The 14764-nt window shown below is 47.0% G+C and overlaps 1 protein-coding gene and 1 pseudogene across 1 annotated transcript; one reads left to right on the plus strand and one right to left on the minus strand.

The window, feature by feature from the left end:
• Nucleotides 1-1744: 1744 nt before the first annotated feature.
• LOC125355662 lies at nucleotides 1745-4487 on the plus strand (annotated as a pseudogene).
• Nucleotides 4488-7891: 3404 nt separating this feature from the next.
• Nucleotides 7892-14764, minus strand: LOC125355664 (L-amino-acid oxidase-like). Its single transcript, XM_048352107.1, has 7 exons — nucleotides 14749-14764; nucleotides 12604-12818; nucleotides 12101-12213; nucleotides 10520-10721; nucleotides 9880-9948; nucleotides 9465-9601; nucleotides 7892-8735 (listed from the first exon to the last, which is right to left on the minus strand). Exons 1-7 carry the CDS (start codon nucleotides 14762-14764, stop codon nucleotides 7892-7894), a joined length of 1596 nt encoding a protein of 531 aa, XP_048208064.1.

The raw sequence follows: 14764 nt of genomic DNA on the forward strand, positions 1-14764 counted from the left end.
CCTCATGTATACGAGGCAAGCTCTCTTGCCACTAGGCCATATCCCCAGCCCCTCTCTATTTCTTTTTGTGGCCTCAGAGTGAGTGGAACATGGCCCTTTCTTTGCTTATTTACTTTATCTTGGATTGTCTGTTTATTTGATGTGATGCTAGATCCCTGAGAGTACACTTGAATCCAGGGCCTTCTAATCTTATAAGAAGGGACACATTTGTCTTTCTTTGAAAACCGTTTATATCCTTCTAGAAGCAGGAAAAAAGCTACAGAGTATGAGAGAAAAAATTCTTATGGAGTATGAAATTATCAAACAAAACTACTCTGTAGTTTAGAGCTTACGTCTTCCTTCCTTCCTTCTTTCTCTCTTTCTCTTTTTCTCTTTCTCTCTCTTTCTTTCCTTTCTTTCTTGCCTGTCTGCCTACCTGCCTTCCCTCTCTGTGTCTTTCTTTTCTTTTCTTTTTTTGCCAGGGACTTGAACTGAAATTCTTTTGCTCAAGGCTAGCACTCTACCACTTGAGTCACAGCACCACTTTCGGCTTTATCTTTGTATGTGGTACTGAGGAATCGAGCCCAGGGCTTCATGTGTGCTAGGTGAGCACTCTACCGCTAAGCCACATTCCCACCTATTTTCTATCTTACTTTCCCCTTTTCTTTGTTTCTCTATTTATTTTCCTCCCTTCCTTCCTTCCTTCCTTCCTTCCTTCCTTCCTTCCTTCCTTCCTTCCTTCCTTCCTTCCTTCCTTCCTTCCTTCCTTCCTTCCTTCCTTCCTTCCTTCCTTCCTTCTTTCTCTTTTGTGCCAGGCCTGTGCCTAGGCACTGTCCCTGAGCTTAAGGTTAGCATTCTACCACTTGAACTATAGCTCTACTTTTGGTTCTCTCTCTCTCTCTCTCTCTCTCTGTAGTTTATTGGACATAATAGTCTCATAGACTATCTTGTCTTGCCTAGGCTGGCTTTGAACCATGTTCCTCAGATCTCAGCCTCCTGAGTAGCTAGATTATAGGTGTGACCTAGCTCTTCATCTCAATTTCTTTATCAGTTAGATGAAGAACAAAGTAAATATCTCTCCTTCTTGGAGGTATTTTGCAAACTATGTGTACTTATGTAGAGGATTTAGAAAACTGGAAAACAGGACTCTGCCAATAAATGGGGCTTGGTATGCATGTTTTTATACCCTTTTGCTCTGGTGATCTATTTGTGTCCAGGAAGTTCAGAGAGACTGACATAAAAAGTGAAGTCTGAGAAAAAGCTTGGTTTTCGCAGTATAACTTGAAGATCTTGATGGCTGGGCACTGAGAAAAGCAGGCAGAGTTTAGACAGTGAACTCTATTGTGTAAAATCAATGTGATTGTCCTTCCCTTCTGTTTCCTTATTTGTACAGTATCCCTGTTTGGATACATAGTGTTTCACTCCAGTATTTTTCATCGATCTAATCATTAGTAGGTGTATAGAAACTTCCAGATTCTTCCTTGTTCAAGAATTTCCTGGGGGCAAGGCTCACTGTTTTGTGTAGCATTTCCTAGAACCCCAAAGGACTTTCTATACTTAGTTCTCCCAAGAACCTAAATAAAAAATATGAACCAAACTCTGAGATTCAATTTTGGAAAAAGAGAGTATGGAAGGAAGTTTGGAGGGTTGGTTTACTTTAAGTGTGCAGTTCTTCCTCTTTTCTCTGTGTATAATTAATTAAAAAAATAATGGCATAGGCCTGGAGGCCTGGCCTTCCCTCTGTCAAGCATGGTGAGCTGGGCCTATGAGGCCAGCATGGGGCTCCTTCCTGTACTTCACCTTGGGCAGCAACCTGCTGTCTGAGAGGATGCCCTGAAACCCCTCGGCTGAGTTCTGTTGCAGCCCACCTGCAGGATTTTAAACTTGACTGTGGCAATTTCCAAGGCAAAACAAATGAAAGGTGGCATGGACGTATAGCTACCATTTTCCAAGGTCCTGGTGATGAAGTGTGTGGAGAAGGATGCAAAATGAACAAACACAATTTAAATTCCCTAGAAGAGCAAGAAGGGGTTAAACCTGGAACATAATATGTTGTAATAGAAATTAAAGTTTCTGGGACTGGGAATGTGGCTTAGTGGTAGAGTGCTTGCCCAGCATGTAGGAAGCCCCGGGTTCAATTCTTCAGCACCACATAAACAGAAAAAAGCCAGAAGTGGCACTGTGGCTCAAGTGGCAGAGTGTTAGCTTTGAGCAAAAAGAAGCTAGGGACAGTGGTCAGCCCCTGAGTTCAAGCCCCAGGACTGGCAAAAAAAAAAAAAAAAAAAAAGAAAGTTGAAGTTTCTACTCAAGAAGGGAAAGAAATAGCCTGTCACAGTTACCTGATGGCAAACTATGAGAGTTCTCACCCTCCTCAACACAGAATAAAAAAGTTATTTGCTTGGGTGCAAAGGAAAATGGTTTTACCCCTGGACTATCAAAAGAAGTTAAAAGCAATAGAACCAAATGACTATAATGGAAAGGTCTCAGAAGAAATAGAAGAGATCCTCAAAAAAGGGGAAGCCAAACTCTTTAGAACATAACCAAATACAACCGGACATTGTCTATGTCCTATTAGGCAATATTTTTACTATTTGGAGAACAGGGCTCTGGGGCATCTCTAGGTTTAATCTGCTGGTCATCAACAGTGCTGTGAAGGGTGTCTCACTTGGGTGATTCCTTATTTTCTGACTATGGTAAGGAATGGGGTCTGGAGTTAGACAATTACAAGGGGGACTGTGAGTTCCTGGAATGCATGGGTCCTGGGTGCGGGTTCTCCTGAGAACACCTAGACCAGCTCTCTGGAGTGGATCACAAGTCTCCCTGCTTCGTGAGGAAGGGTAGCTCCCTGGATGGTGGTGCTGGCAATCGCATTGCTCTGTCTGAGCATTTCATTTAACAATCAACTTCATAAGAGGAAGGAAACTGCAGAGACAGTTGATTAAAAAAAAAGTTTAAAAATCGAACAGATGGTATACTGTTCTTGGAGGAATAAATGTATCTGTGTTTAACCTATTTTTCCCTAAAAAAGTAGTGGAATATATATGTATGTGTGTGTATAAATAATACAGATCATTTATTTTTTATTATCTTTAAATACTTGTACAGAGGGGTTTTAATTCAGCATGTTGATTTATGAGTATAATGCATCTTTGACAGTGCTGCAATTATTTAAAAAAATATAGAATTGAAAGCAGAAAGGATATAATCATCGTTTTGTGTTGCACCCCTCCCCCCCTCTGGACTACTTAACATAGTTTAGCTTTTGTCTGTATTTGTCTCCAATCATCCTTCCCTACAGGAAAGCCCTATTCTGAAGTCAATATGTATCCTTCTGTTCATGTTTATAGAGTTCAAAATCAAATATGAATGCATTAAAATGAATAGTATTAGTTTGTTCTCAAATTTAATATGTAATGACATATTTCCTTTTTTTCTGCTTTTTTTCCCTCCCACCAGTGTGTGTGTGTGTGTGTGTGTGTGTCTGTGTGTGTCTGTGTGTGTCTGTGTGTGTCTGTATGTGTGTAGTGTTGCACTGGTAGAAGTTGAACTCAAACATGCTAAACAAGTACTTAAGAGTGTGTGTGTGGGGGGTGGGGGATTTCGCTGCCAGGGCTGGCTGGGAACTTCAGGAACTTCCCTCCTCCGATCTCAGCTTCGGGTAGGGGAATGGAGAGGAGAGATGGGAAGGCCAGGATCAGGCAGGGTCAGGAGCACCTAAGCGTTCCCTTGACTTGGTATCTCCCCAGGCTTTCTAAAGTCAGTTTGGTTTAGTATAAGAATGTGCTGCTCCTCTGGATGGTTGGTGAATTACTGGGGGGGTATGCTCTTTGCTATGTAACTGGACAGATGGGGCCATAGCACAGAAAGGGGCCTGGAGAGGAGGCCAGAATGGTGGAAATTATGCCCTGGACCCTGAGTTACCAAGGGGGAAAAGGGGAACCTGTCAGACAAACCGCAGAGACAAATTCTGTCCAGGCATTGGTGTTGATTTGCTTTGTGATCTGCTTCTGGGCCTTTTCCTATTTTTAGCTTTTTCTATTTTCAAAATGGGGGTTGGCTTCATGTTCTCCAAAGACACATGCCCTCTAAGTGCCCTTCTCTTGGAGGTAAAGTCAGGCACACGGAATGTGGCAGGGTTTTAAAAGAGAACTGTGTTGCCTTGCCCTCCTCTTTGGAGTGGCCCAGGGGCTCAGGGTTCATCTAGAGGTCCCAGACTGATGCCACCACACACGGAGCCAGCATTTCCATTGTACTTGAGCTTGGAGATCTTCAGTACCAGGTGCTTGCCAACTGCAGAGCAGCCTTCGGGACAGCGAGAAGCAGCCTCTCACCTCTCCACCCCCATGTCCATCCATATAGACATGCAGGATTCTATAGGAATTCTTGTCTACACATCTTAGGGCAGAACAACTTTTCTAATTCTTTTTTTTTTTGGTGTGTATGTGGGGCCGGTGCTGGTTCTGGGGCTTGAACTCAGGGCCTAGTTACTGTCCCTGAGTTTTTGTACTCAAGGCTAGCACTCTACTACTTGAGCCACAGCTCCACTTTTGTTTTTTTTGTTTGTTTGTTTTGGTGGCTAATTGAGATTAGAGACTCACAGACTTTCCTGCCTAGGCTGGCTTTGAACCTCTCAGCCTCCTGAATAGCTAGGATGATAACATGAGCCACAGGCACCCGGCTTTTCTAACTCGTGTGTGTGTGTGTATGTGTGTGTGTGTGTGTGTGTGTGCGCGCGCGCACGCGCATGTGAATGTTGGGCTTGAACTCAGGGCCTTGAGCTCTCACCTGGCTTTTTTCACTTAAGGCTGACACTCTTGTTCATAGTCAAGAGCCCATGGTGACAGCTTTTTAATTTTTCTGCCTAATGCTTCCACACAAATGCTAGAAATCATTTGCTTCCATGCCACAGATTAAATCAGTCTCCCACTATCCATTCTTACCTCATTCTGCTCCTCCCTCCCTGCACAGATACCTCTGTGCCTTGTGGGCTCCTCGTGATTAAATTCAATAGACAGAGACAAGTAAATGACTGTTGCTTGGTCAAAGTATTGCCTGTGCAATTCTTTCCTGTGCTCTTTCCTGATGTTTCTTCAAGACCCTGTCAGTTCTGAGGGATCTACATGGATTCATGGTGAGCTCTTCTCCAGGGCTGTTTACCTCCTCTGGCCCTGCTTCCTACTCCTCTCCCTAGTTGGCCTTCTCTGGATTAAGATTCCTCCTCTGATGGTTCTCAGATTCCTCAGAAAAAGATAGCGTTTATGAAGCCATTAAGCCTGGGAGGCAGGGGAGCTACCAAATTTAAACAGCCAAAGAGACAGCTTGGAAATTGACTCCTCCCTGAATGGGGCCAGGTTCCAGGGCTTCTAGTTTCTGATACACCTAGTGATTCTGTGGCTAGTGAGCCATTTAGCACTGGAAGCCTAAGAAAATGGGCTCGTCCAAGCTCTGGAGTGGGCTCAGGTATGTCCCGTAGCCCAACCCTAGCATTGGAAAGAGCTGCAGTGGGTAGTGGCCCTTAGCTGTTTGTAATGTGGCCAAGATGCTTTGTGTGCATGGTGTGCATGTGTGCATGTGTGCGTGTATGTGTGTGTGTGTGTGTGTGTGTGTGTGTGTGTGTGTGTGTGTGTTGGAGTTTGAACTCAAGGCCTGGGGGCTGCCCTGAGATTCTATGCTCAAATCTGGTATTCTACTACTTGAGCCACAACTCTATTTCTGGCTTTTCAGGAGTTAGTTGGAGAGAGGTCCCAGCCTCCTAGTGGCACGAGCTACTAGTGTTCAACTTCTGCCCAAGATTTTTAAGAGCCTGTCTCCTTCCTCATTTATGGTGGCCAATGGGGCTGTCAATCTGAAGACTCACTGTGTGGGCTAAGGTGTGTGTCTCTGATCAAGAAGGTAGTGGTAGCCTGGCACTGGTGGCTCATGCTTGTAATTCTAGCTACTTAGGAGGCTTAGATCTGAGGATCGCAGTCCAAAGGCAGGAAAGTCTGTAAGACTCTCATCTCCAATAAACTATTCAGAAAAAGCCAGAAGTGGTGCTGTGGTTCAAGGGGTAGAGTGCTAGCAATGAGTTCAGAGAAGCTCAAGGACAGCATCCAGGCCCTGAGTTCAAACCCCAGGACTGGCAGAGAGAGAGAGAGAGAGAGAGAGAGAGAGAGAGAGAGAGAGAGAGAGAGAGAGAGAGAGAGACAGAGAGTGAGAGAGAGAGAGAGAGAGAGAGAGAGAGAGAGAGAGAGAGAGAAAGGTAGTAAGGCAGAATAGAACTATATATGAAGACTTGGAGACAGGAATTCTTTCTTTCTTTTTTTTTGCCACTCCTGGGGCTTGAACTCAGGGCCTGAGCACTGTCCCTGGCTTCATTTTGCTCAAGGCTAGCACTCTGCCAACTTGAGCCACAGTGCTACTTTTGGCCTTTTCTATGTATGTGGTGCTAAGGAATCGAACCTAGGGCTTCATGTATATGAGGCAAGCACTCTTGCCACTAGGCCACATTCCCAGCCCCTCTTTCTTTTTCTTTATATGGAAAAACACGATCATGGAATTGCTTATGACTATGAAGTTTGCTAGAGGAGAAAAGAAGGATACTACATCAATTTTCTAGGGTTGCCATAACAAATGATTACAATATTGCATGACATAACACAGCAGGAATTTATTTTTCATAGTTCTACAGACTAGAAGAAGTTTAAGGTCAAGGTGTTGTCAAGGTTGACTCTTTTATGGCTTCTGAGGGAGCATTGGTTCTATTTATGTGTGTCTCCTAGCTTTAGATGATTTCTAGAAATCTTTAGTGTCACTTGTTTTGTAGATCCATCTTTCTGACTCCATTCACATGGCTGTTTTCTTTCTGCATGTAGAGACTCAGATTTTCCTCTTTTTATCAGGACACAAATCATTGGATTAGGGCCTCTCTAGTCTAAGTTGATATCACTTTGGCCTGATTACATTTGCAAATGCCGTATTTCCAGATCAAGTTACATTTGGTCACTGACATGAATTTGGAGAACTCTATTCACTCCAGTATGTTGAGCCAGGAAGGGGGAAGAGGGAAAACTTTTTTTTTTTTTTTTTTTTTGGCCAGTCCTGGGGCTTGGACTCAGGGCCTGAGCACTGTCCCTGGCTTCTTTTTGCTCAAGGCTAGCACTCTGCCACTTGAGTCACAGCGCCACTTCTGGCCATTTTCTATATATGTGGTGCTGGGGAATTGAACTCAGGGCCTCATGTATACGGGGCAAGCACTCTTGCCACTAGGCCATATCCCCAGCCCCTGGGAAAACTTTCTTGACATCTTTTCTGAGAGAGAGAGACAGAGACAGAGACAGAGACACAGAGAGACAGAAACAGAGAGAGACAGAGAGGCAGAGACAGAGAGGCAGAGAGACAAAGAAGTAAAAACTTGATTTACTTTTTCCTTTTGCCTATTTGGACCACGATAATCCGGGAATATCCTTTGGTCTCCAAGAACTTGGGACAAATAAAAATGAAGCCAGATTTGGAGCTGCCCCTGTACATACAGAGACAACGGTGAAGTGGAAATTTGATTCTCAGTGTTACTCATTCCCTATCTTTCTGTGCTCAGCATGGTACCAGACTGGGTAGGGGCTTAGTGCTGACAGGCTGAAGGAAATAGCAGGTGCTGGTTATCAAGGAAAATGCAAGACAACAAAGAATACACCATCTCAGCCCTTCAGGGTGCCTTGCGTGTAGATGGGGAGATAATACACTCTTAGCTCTGTTGCTTCCTTTCTGAAGGGGCCTGGCTGGGGAGGAACACGGGGGAGGGGATGATGTTTCTTGCTAACTTGCCATCTGGCTTCCTTTTCGAGCATTTTTGGGTTCCTGCTTGTGGGCCAGGGGACCGATGGCGACTTCTGCCTCCTCCTCCCACCTTCCTGCCTGCTCGGGCCAGACTCCCTCAGACACTGCTCTTGGGGAAGATGTTAGTGAAAGGCTTCTGCAGAGGCACCTGAGCCCCTGAGACCTCCTCCTCCACAGCAGCTTGGATGTTCCTGGCAGCCCTGAGGCCTGACTTAATGGCAGTGTCAATCCAGGCGTGGGGCAGGCAGGTATGCTCGCCGGCAAAGTAGATGCGGCCCTCGGGCTGGAAGAGCTGCTTCGAAAAGTCCACGAACTGGTAAGGTGTGAACTCAGCAAAGGCACCAAGGGTGAAGGGGTCCAGAGACCAGTGCTTGACTGCCGAGGAAGGACACAGGCGCTGCAGCTCCTCCTTGGGTATCTGGTGCACAGCCGCCAGGTCATCCAGGACAATGTCTACCACCTGATCAGGCTTCATGGCGGTGAAGAAGAAGGAATCGTCGTCCACCGTGTAGGAGGCCAGCAGGACGCCCTTGCCCCCTGGGAAGCTGTGGCTGGGGTAGTAGATGTACCGGGAGGGCCGGTCGGTGATGGAGGCTCCTCCCCGGATACCATCGCGTTCCCAGAAGCGCTCACTGCAGGCCAACACCACCTTGCTCGCGCTGGTGTAATGTATGGAGCGCAGGGCATCCCTCTTGTCTGGGGACAGTGGCGGCTGGAAGTCGATGAGCCGCGTGGCCTTGGCTGAGGCAGAGATGATGACATAGTCGGCGGTGAGGTTGTGCAGCATGGAACTTGGCCCATCCGTGCGGTACAAAACCTGGACCTCAGCCCCAACCCTCACCACCCTTTCCACCGTGGCTCCCAGATGGATGGTGTCTGGCTTCAGGCTGGCACTGAGGGCAATGGGGAGCTGGTCAAAGCCACCGGTGATCTCGAAGAGTCTGCAGGGGTGAAGAGAGGATGAGAGATGGATGACAGCTAGCTTCCTTGCTAGCTACACTCCTAGTCTGAAAGGGGAGGGAACTAGCTCCCTCTACTCTGGGCTTGACACTCCTATACTGCTACCGTGTGTGTGTGTGCACATGTGCACGTGCCAGACCTGGGGCATGAACTCAGGATTGGTGCTGTCCCTGAGCTTGTTTTGCTCAAGGCTAGGGTTCTAGTACTTGAGCCACAGTTCCGCTTCTGGCTTTTTGGCAGTTAATTGGAGTTAAGAGTCTCACAAATGTTCCTGCCTGGGCTAGCTTCAAACCTTGATCCTTAGATCTCAGCCTCCTGAGTAGCTACGAATGCAGATGCGAGCCACCAGTGCCCAGCTCTCCACTGGCTTCTTGGTTAATGAACCCAGAGAGCAGTGACTTTCCCAAGACCACATGGGCAGTCTCCAGCCTGGAGCACATGCACACAGCCACACAGCGATTCTGCTTCTCAGGAGTCTTACAGCCTGGGTCTGGAGTCAGGCTTCAGCCCAAGCCCACATTATGTGAACATGGGTAAGTTGACACCTCATACCATTACCGGTGAACTGGTTGGGAATAATAGACAGGATAGATCTGAAATATTAAATGGAATAGTTCCTGGAAAGTGCTTGGCACTGTGCCTAGCTCATATCTGATATCTGATAAAGCAGTGTTGGGAGAAAGAATCATCCTGGCCCCAGGTTAGCTTACTCGTCACTTTTGGAGAAGATGCTAGCAGTCCGCAGAGACTCCAGGAAGGACTTGTAGTATCCACCATTCTCATTCATCAGATCCCCAATCAGTCTCACTGCTTCTGCGCTCAGCATCCCTTCCTTCAACAGGTAAGCCTGTGGGTGGGGGGTGGCAGCAGGGATGGAAGTGTGGGGGTAGAGGAAGGGGCTTTAGCAGGGATCTGGGCCTGGTGAGGGTGAGCACCTTCAGGGGAGTCCTCCTGGACATCAGGAGACAAAGGCTTTGGGAAAGAGAGAGAGAGAGAGGAGAGAGAGGGAGGGAGGGAGGGTGAGAGAGAGAAAGAGAAAGAAAGAGAGAGAGAGGTATTCTGCTCTCTCAGGGGACTGCTCAGAACCCACCAGCCCACCTCCATCTTGGGACATCTTTGTCTTACCTTGGTGGAGTAGGAATCATAAAAGGACAGCAGGTGGCTGCAATTGAATGTGTTCAGACCTCGTTTGAGCTGTGGAAGGGAAGGAAAGTTACTACCATCAAGTGGAGCCTCAGGACTGCCTGGAGCAGCCAGGCTGCTATGGACAAGGCCATGGGGAATGGAAGGGGAAGCCAATTAAACTCCAGGCCAGGACTCTTAGGTTCTCTGGATGACGTTCCTTGAAGAGGTGGAAGCAAGGAAGTAGGTGTACCCAGGGGAACCTAGCTCTAGGAATTCCTACATGCCTCTCCCCACGGCCCCCCCGCCCCCAATGATCTCTCTTTCATTGAAAGACCTTTTGGAGTCTAAGTTGAGGGCACAGATCTTCAGTGTGACTCAGAAGGGCTCAGTTATTCTCAAAGATTGGCTGGTCTAGTATTCCATTTTCCCCATTAATTCTGATCAAGTCCTAGGTGACTGACCCACCCAGGGACAGGAGAAGAGATGGGCTGGAGGAGGGATTGAGGGTGGTAATATTATTATGGGATGTTAGAAGGAAGAGCACCAAGCAGGAGACCTGCCCCCATCCACTCAGTTGGCAGGGGACTTTAGGTCAGACCCCTGTCCCTTCTAGTCTTAGCTGGGATAATGCAGTAGGTACCTTGATGATGGATTGGTGGAAGAGATTCATAGCACTCCTGCCCTTCTCTGTGGCTTTCACGGAATAGCCCAAGAGCCTTGGATTGGCTTTGACCTCCCATGCACGATAGCGATGTCCATTGAAAAGATACCAAGTGTTGTTGTCATATTGGATGAACTTGTTCAACTTCAAGCCAAACTTCTTGATGAAGAAATGGGCCAGCCTGGAGCAGAGACAGGCACAACGTTGCCCTCCCTGCTCCCCATCCCCCATCCTTGTATCTGCTTGGCTTCACAGTGGAAAGCACTTCCAGAAAACCATTTTCTTCTTAGGCCCAAGGAACTTAGAGTAATTACTCTCTCAACTTGAATCCCATTTTCCTCTTGCTCTAAGCATTTGGTTCCTTTTTGAATTTCTGTTTTGCCCTGGAGGACATAGAGAGTAAGGACTGTTCATTCATCATCGAGTTAAGGCCCTTTAGGAAATACTAGTTTCTAAGTGTGGATAGTAGACATAGAGGCCTTCTGTGTCAGACATATTTCTAAGGAAGTTCGAGGTCATAGTCAAAGATTCTTAGTTGGAGATAGGTTGTTTTTCTTTTCTTTTGGTGAGTTGGAGAGAAACCTGTGTTTATTTCATTAAAAGCACACCCCCCCCCCCCACCGGTCATATTCATGGAGGCACATAGAATGCCAGTTGGGAGATCTTTTTGGATTGGAAGTCTGTGAACACCAGAAAAAAAATGGCTGGGGGCCAGTCATATGATTTGATCTTGAGAAGATCTGTCACTTTCTCCCAGGCGAAACATGGCTTAACTACTTAATATCTCTGAGCTCAGTTTCTTGATTCATAAATGAGAGTAGAAGAATCAAAATATGTGGCTGTTGGAGAGATACCTGTTGTTCACACTTGTAATCCTAGCTACTCAAGAGGCTGAGCTTTTAGGATTACAGTTTGAAGCCAGCCCAGGCAGACAAATACATGAGACTCTTCTCTCCCATTAAGTAGAAAAAAAAAAAAAAAGAAAAGAAAAGAGAAAAAAGCTTAAGGTGGAGGTATGGCTCAAGTAGAGTGCAAAGCATTGAGTGAAAAAGCAAAGGGAAAGCTTGAAGCCCTGAGTTCAAGTTCAAGTTCAAACCCTAGTGTGGGCACAAAAAAAGGTATCATCTGTCTGCCTGCTTGCCTGTCTGCCTGTCTGCCTGCCTGCCTGCCTATAAGGCTGTGAAGATCAGCAACCCTATAATTACTATAAAATGACAAATAATATAAATCTAATGCTTAGTACAGGGCCTGACAGAAAGGTAACACTCAACAAATGGCAGTTATCAATAATAATTAATAATAACTGACACATAAGAAACTCATGCTCATATGAGTTGATGCATTAATGGTAATGACTATAGTTGTTAGTTCCTATGAGGTCCTGGGCCCTGAGCCTTGTTCTCTTCTGTTAGGTGGGAGGCAGGCATTAATCTTGACTTAGAGTGGCATCACCTCACACAGGGAATTGCAAGGGTTTTGACATGGTGGTGGCAGGCACCCTCCCACCTCTTCCTTATCCTTCCTACATTCTCTTTGCTCTATTCCTCTCCTCAGACTTACCTGTGGGATTTTGGAATTCTCATTGGCCCCAGTTCATGGTACCAGCCCTCCTCCTTGTTCCTGAATGTGAACACTCGGCCCCCGACACGGTCACTGGCCTCTAAGATGGTTACCTAAAGGTCAGAGAAGCTGCTGTCATCTCAGAGACCTGCTGTTCCTTCTCCCCACCCTCTGCTCTTTGACTCCACATGGTCACGTGCTCTGGTCTGAAATCCCCATCACCAGGGCCCAATCATGCAGCCTAACTGTTCCTTCCAGAAGAGCTCTGGGTGGGCAGGGAGAGGGCACCTCTCACCTCTTGGCCCCATCTGCTAGCACAGCTCTTCACTTTGTTTCCATGAGGACACAAAGGGCAGTTGGTCATGACTTAGGGTTTAAGGGCATCAGAGACCCAGAGGGTTATGTGCAGTTGTCCAAGACTTGACCATCACTCTACCCTTTCTTTATCCATACAAGGAGGCAAATGGGAGCAAATGACTGAGACCCCTCCACGGCTGTCTCACCTGGTGGCCAGCATCTTGTAGGGTCTTTGCTGCTGCCAGGCCTGACATGCCGGCTCCCACTACAATCACACGCTTGGGCAGCGGGGAGGAGTGGAGGCCGTACTGGGCTGTGGCTAAGAAGGACTCATAATCCGGGTCCTGAAAGCACTTGGCCAGGTCCTCAAAGTAGGCCAGGCAGCTGGAGGTAGCCAAAAGAAGCCCCAAGATCAGAATTCCTGGGGGCAGAGAAATGAATGGGCATTAGCCTCGCTGGGGCCCGGACTCTAGGCTCTGCCTGCTCTGTGCAGAATGGTCATTGCTGTGTGAATCTGTGAATGGTTAGAGCTGTGTGTGCAAGTCTGTGGTTACAGATGAGTTGTATTTGTGACTTTGCCTATGGAGGTGAGTGTGGTATAAGGGGTATGGGTGTGTGAATTGTAGTGGTGTTAGCTGTGTGATTGATGTGATTGTGACGTGGCTTGCAACTTTATTTGTGTGCATTGATTGGAAGCTCGAGGGTGTGGCAAGTTCATATTTGACTGTAAGCAGGCCTGCTTCTGGTAAGTGTGCGGTTGTAGGTAAAAGTCCCTTTGCCAGGAAGACTGATTGTGTTAGCCTGGATTTGAAAGAGTGGGACTGTTGATGTGTGTATTTTCTTGAGCCCGAGAGTGCCTGTGTTCTTTAGTGTGTATGTGTATTGTATGTATTTTGTGAGTATGGGGCACGGAACAGGCTGGGAATGTGGCTTAGTGGTAGAGTGCTTGCCTAGCATGCATGAAGCCCTGGGTTCGCGATTCCTCAGTATCAATACACAGAAAAGGTTGTAAGTGGTGCTATGGCTCAAGTGGTAGAATGCTAGCCTTGAGCAAAAGAAGCTCAGAGACAGTGCCCTGAGTTCAAGCTCCATGACTAGCCAAAAAAAAAAAAAAAAAAAAAAAAAGAGGGGGGAGAGAGAGGGAAGGAAGAAAGGCACAGTTTCATTGGAGGATGGGGGCTGGGGGGAGTGATCTGTGGCAAGAGAGCAGTCCTATTGTTCTATGGCTTTCTGGTGCCCCGCCCCCAAAGTTTCCAGGTTTTGACTATGACACTAAGAATAGAAACCATTGCTCAGAGTGTTGATCACTACCATGCAACAAATCCCAAGTCACTTGATTTTCTTTTTTTACAATGAAACACCCTGATATACAAATTCACCTGAGAATTTGGAGTGTTACCTGCACCTCAGTGGGAAGGGCAGAAGCTCTATACACTGTACTCTTTCTAGAAGCTCTAAGTTTTTCTTTTGGGGGAGGGGTGAAATGGGGTGGGGAAAGTTCTGGTCTTTGTATGGGTGGCACAACTGAAGCTTCCAGAAGGAAGGGGGCACCTTTCGGGGCCACCTGTTGAAGAGAAACAGGAAATCCTTCTGGCTCCCAGTACAAATCTTTCTCAATGCCAAGAGAATGTTCCACCTGGACAACCCCACAGAAAAGAGGAGAGGGGTCACCAAGCTCAGGGAAATGACTCCTCAAACTGCATATCACTCCTTATCTCCAGGCCTCCTCAACCTCCTTAAACCATTTTCCACCCTCTCCACCCAACACACGTTCCCATTTCTTTGAGATGTCACCATGTCCATCTCAGCCCCATGTCCTTCTTGAATGGCCCTAACCTCCAGATTGAATCTCCAGACCATCTCCATTCTATCATATCACTTTTTTTTGGCCTGTCCTGGGACTTGAACTCAGGGTTTGGGCTCTGACTCTGAGCATCTCTGTGCTCAAGGCTAGTGCTCTACCACTTGAGCCACAGTGCCTCTTCCAGCTTTTTCTGAGTAGTTGATTGATCAGAATCTCATGGACTTTTCTGCCTGGGCTTTCTTTCAGCCATAATCCTTACATGTCAGCCTCCTGAGGAGCTATGACAGGCCTGAGCCACCAGCACCCTGGCTATCAAGCCATTTTTAACACCTCCAGCTCATCGCCGGTCCCCAGTCCAGCTCCAACCTGGGCTCAGTTCTTGTCCTCCTTCCTCTGGCATGGCCCTCTACTCAAGACTTGTCCTCAGGCCCAATCCAACCCCCTTGACTCATATCCCTCTCCCCGACTGCACTGTTCACTTCATTTCAGCATCCATCATATCATTCCTCAGCTTCTTGCTCAGCTCTAGAGGAGGGTTGTCACTTACCGGTCACCTTGGCCAT

Source organism: Perognathus longimembris, chromosome 7, assembly GCF_023159225.1.
Source record: "Perognathus longimembris pacificus isolate PPM17 chromosome 7, ASM2315922v1, whole genome shotgun sequence".
Classification (NCBI taxonomy): domain Eukaryota; kingdom Metazoa; phylum Chordata; class Mammalia; order Rodentia; family Heteromyidae; genus Perognathus; species Perognathus longimembris.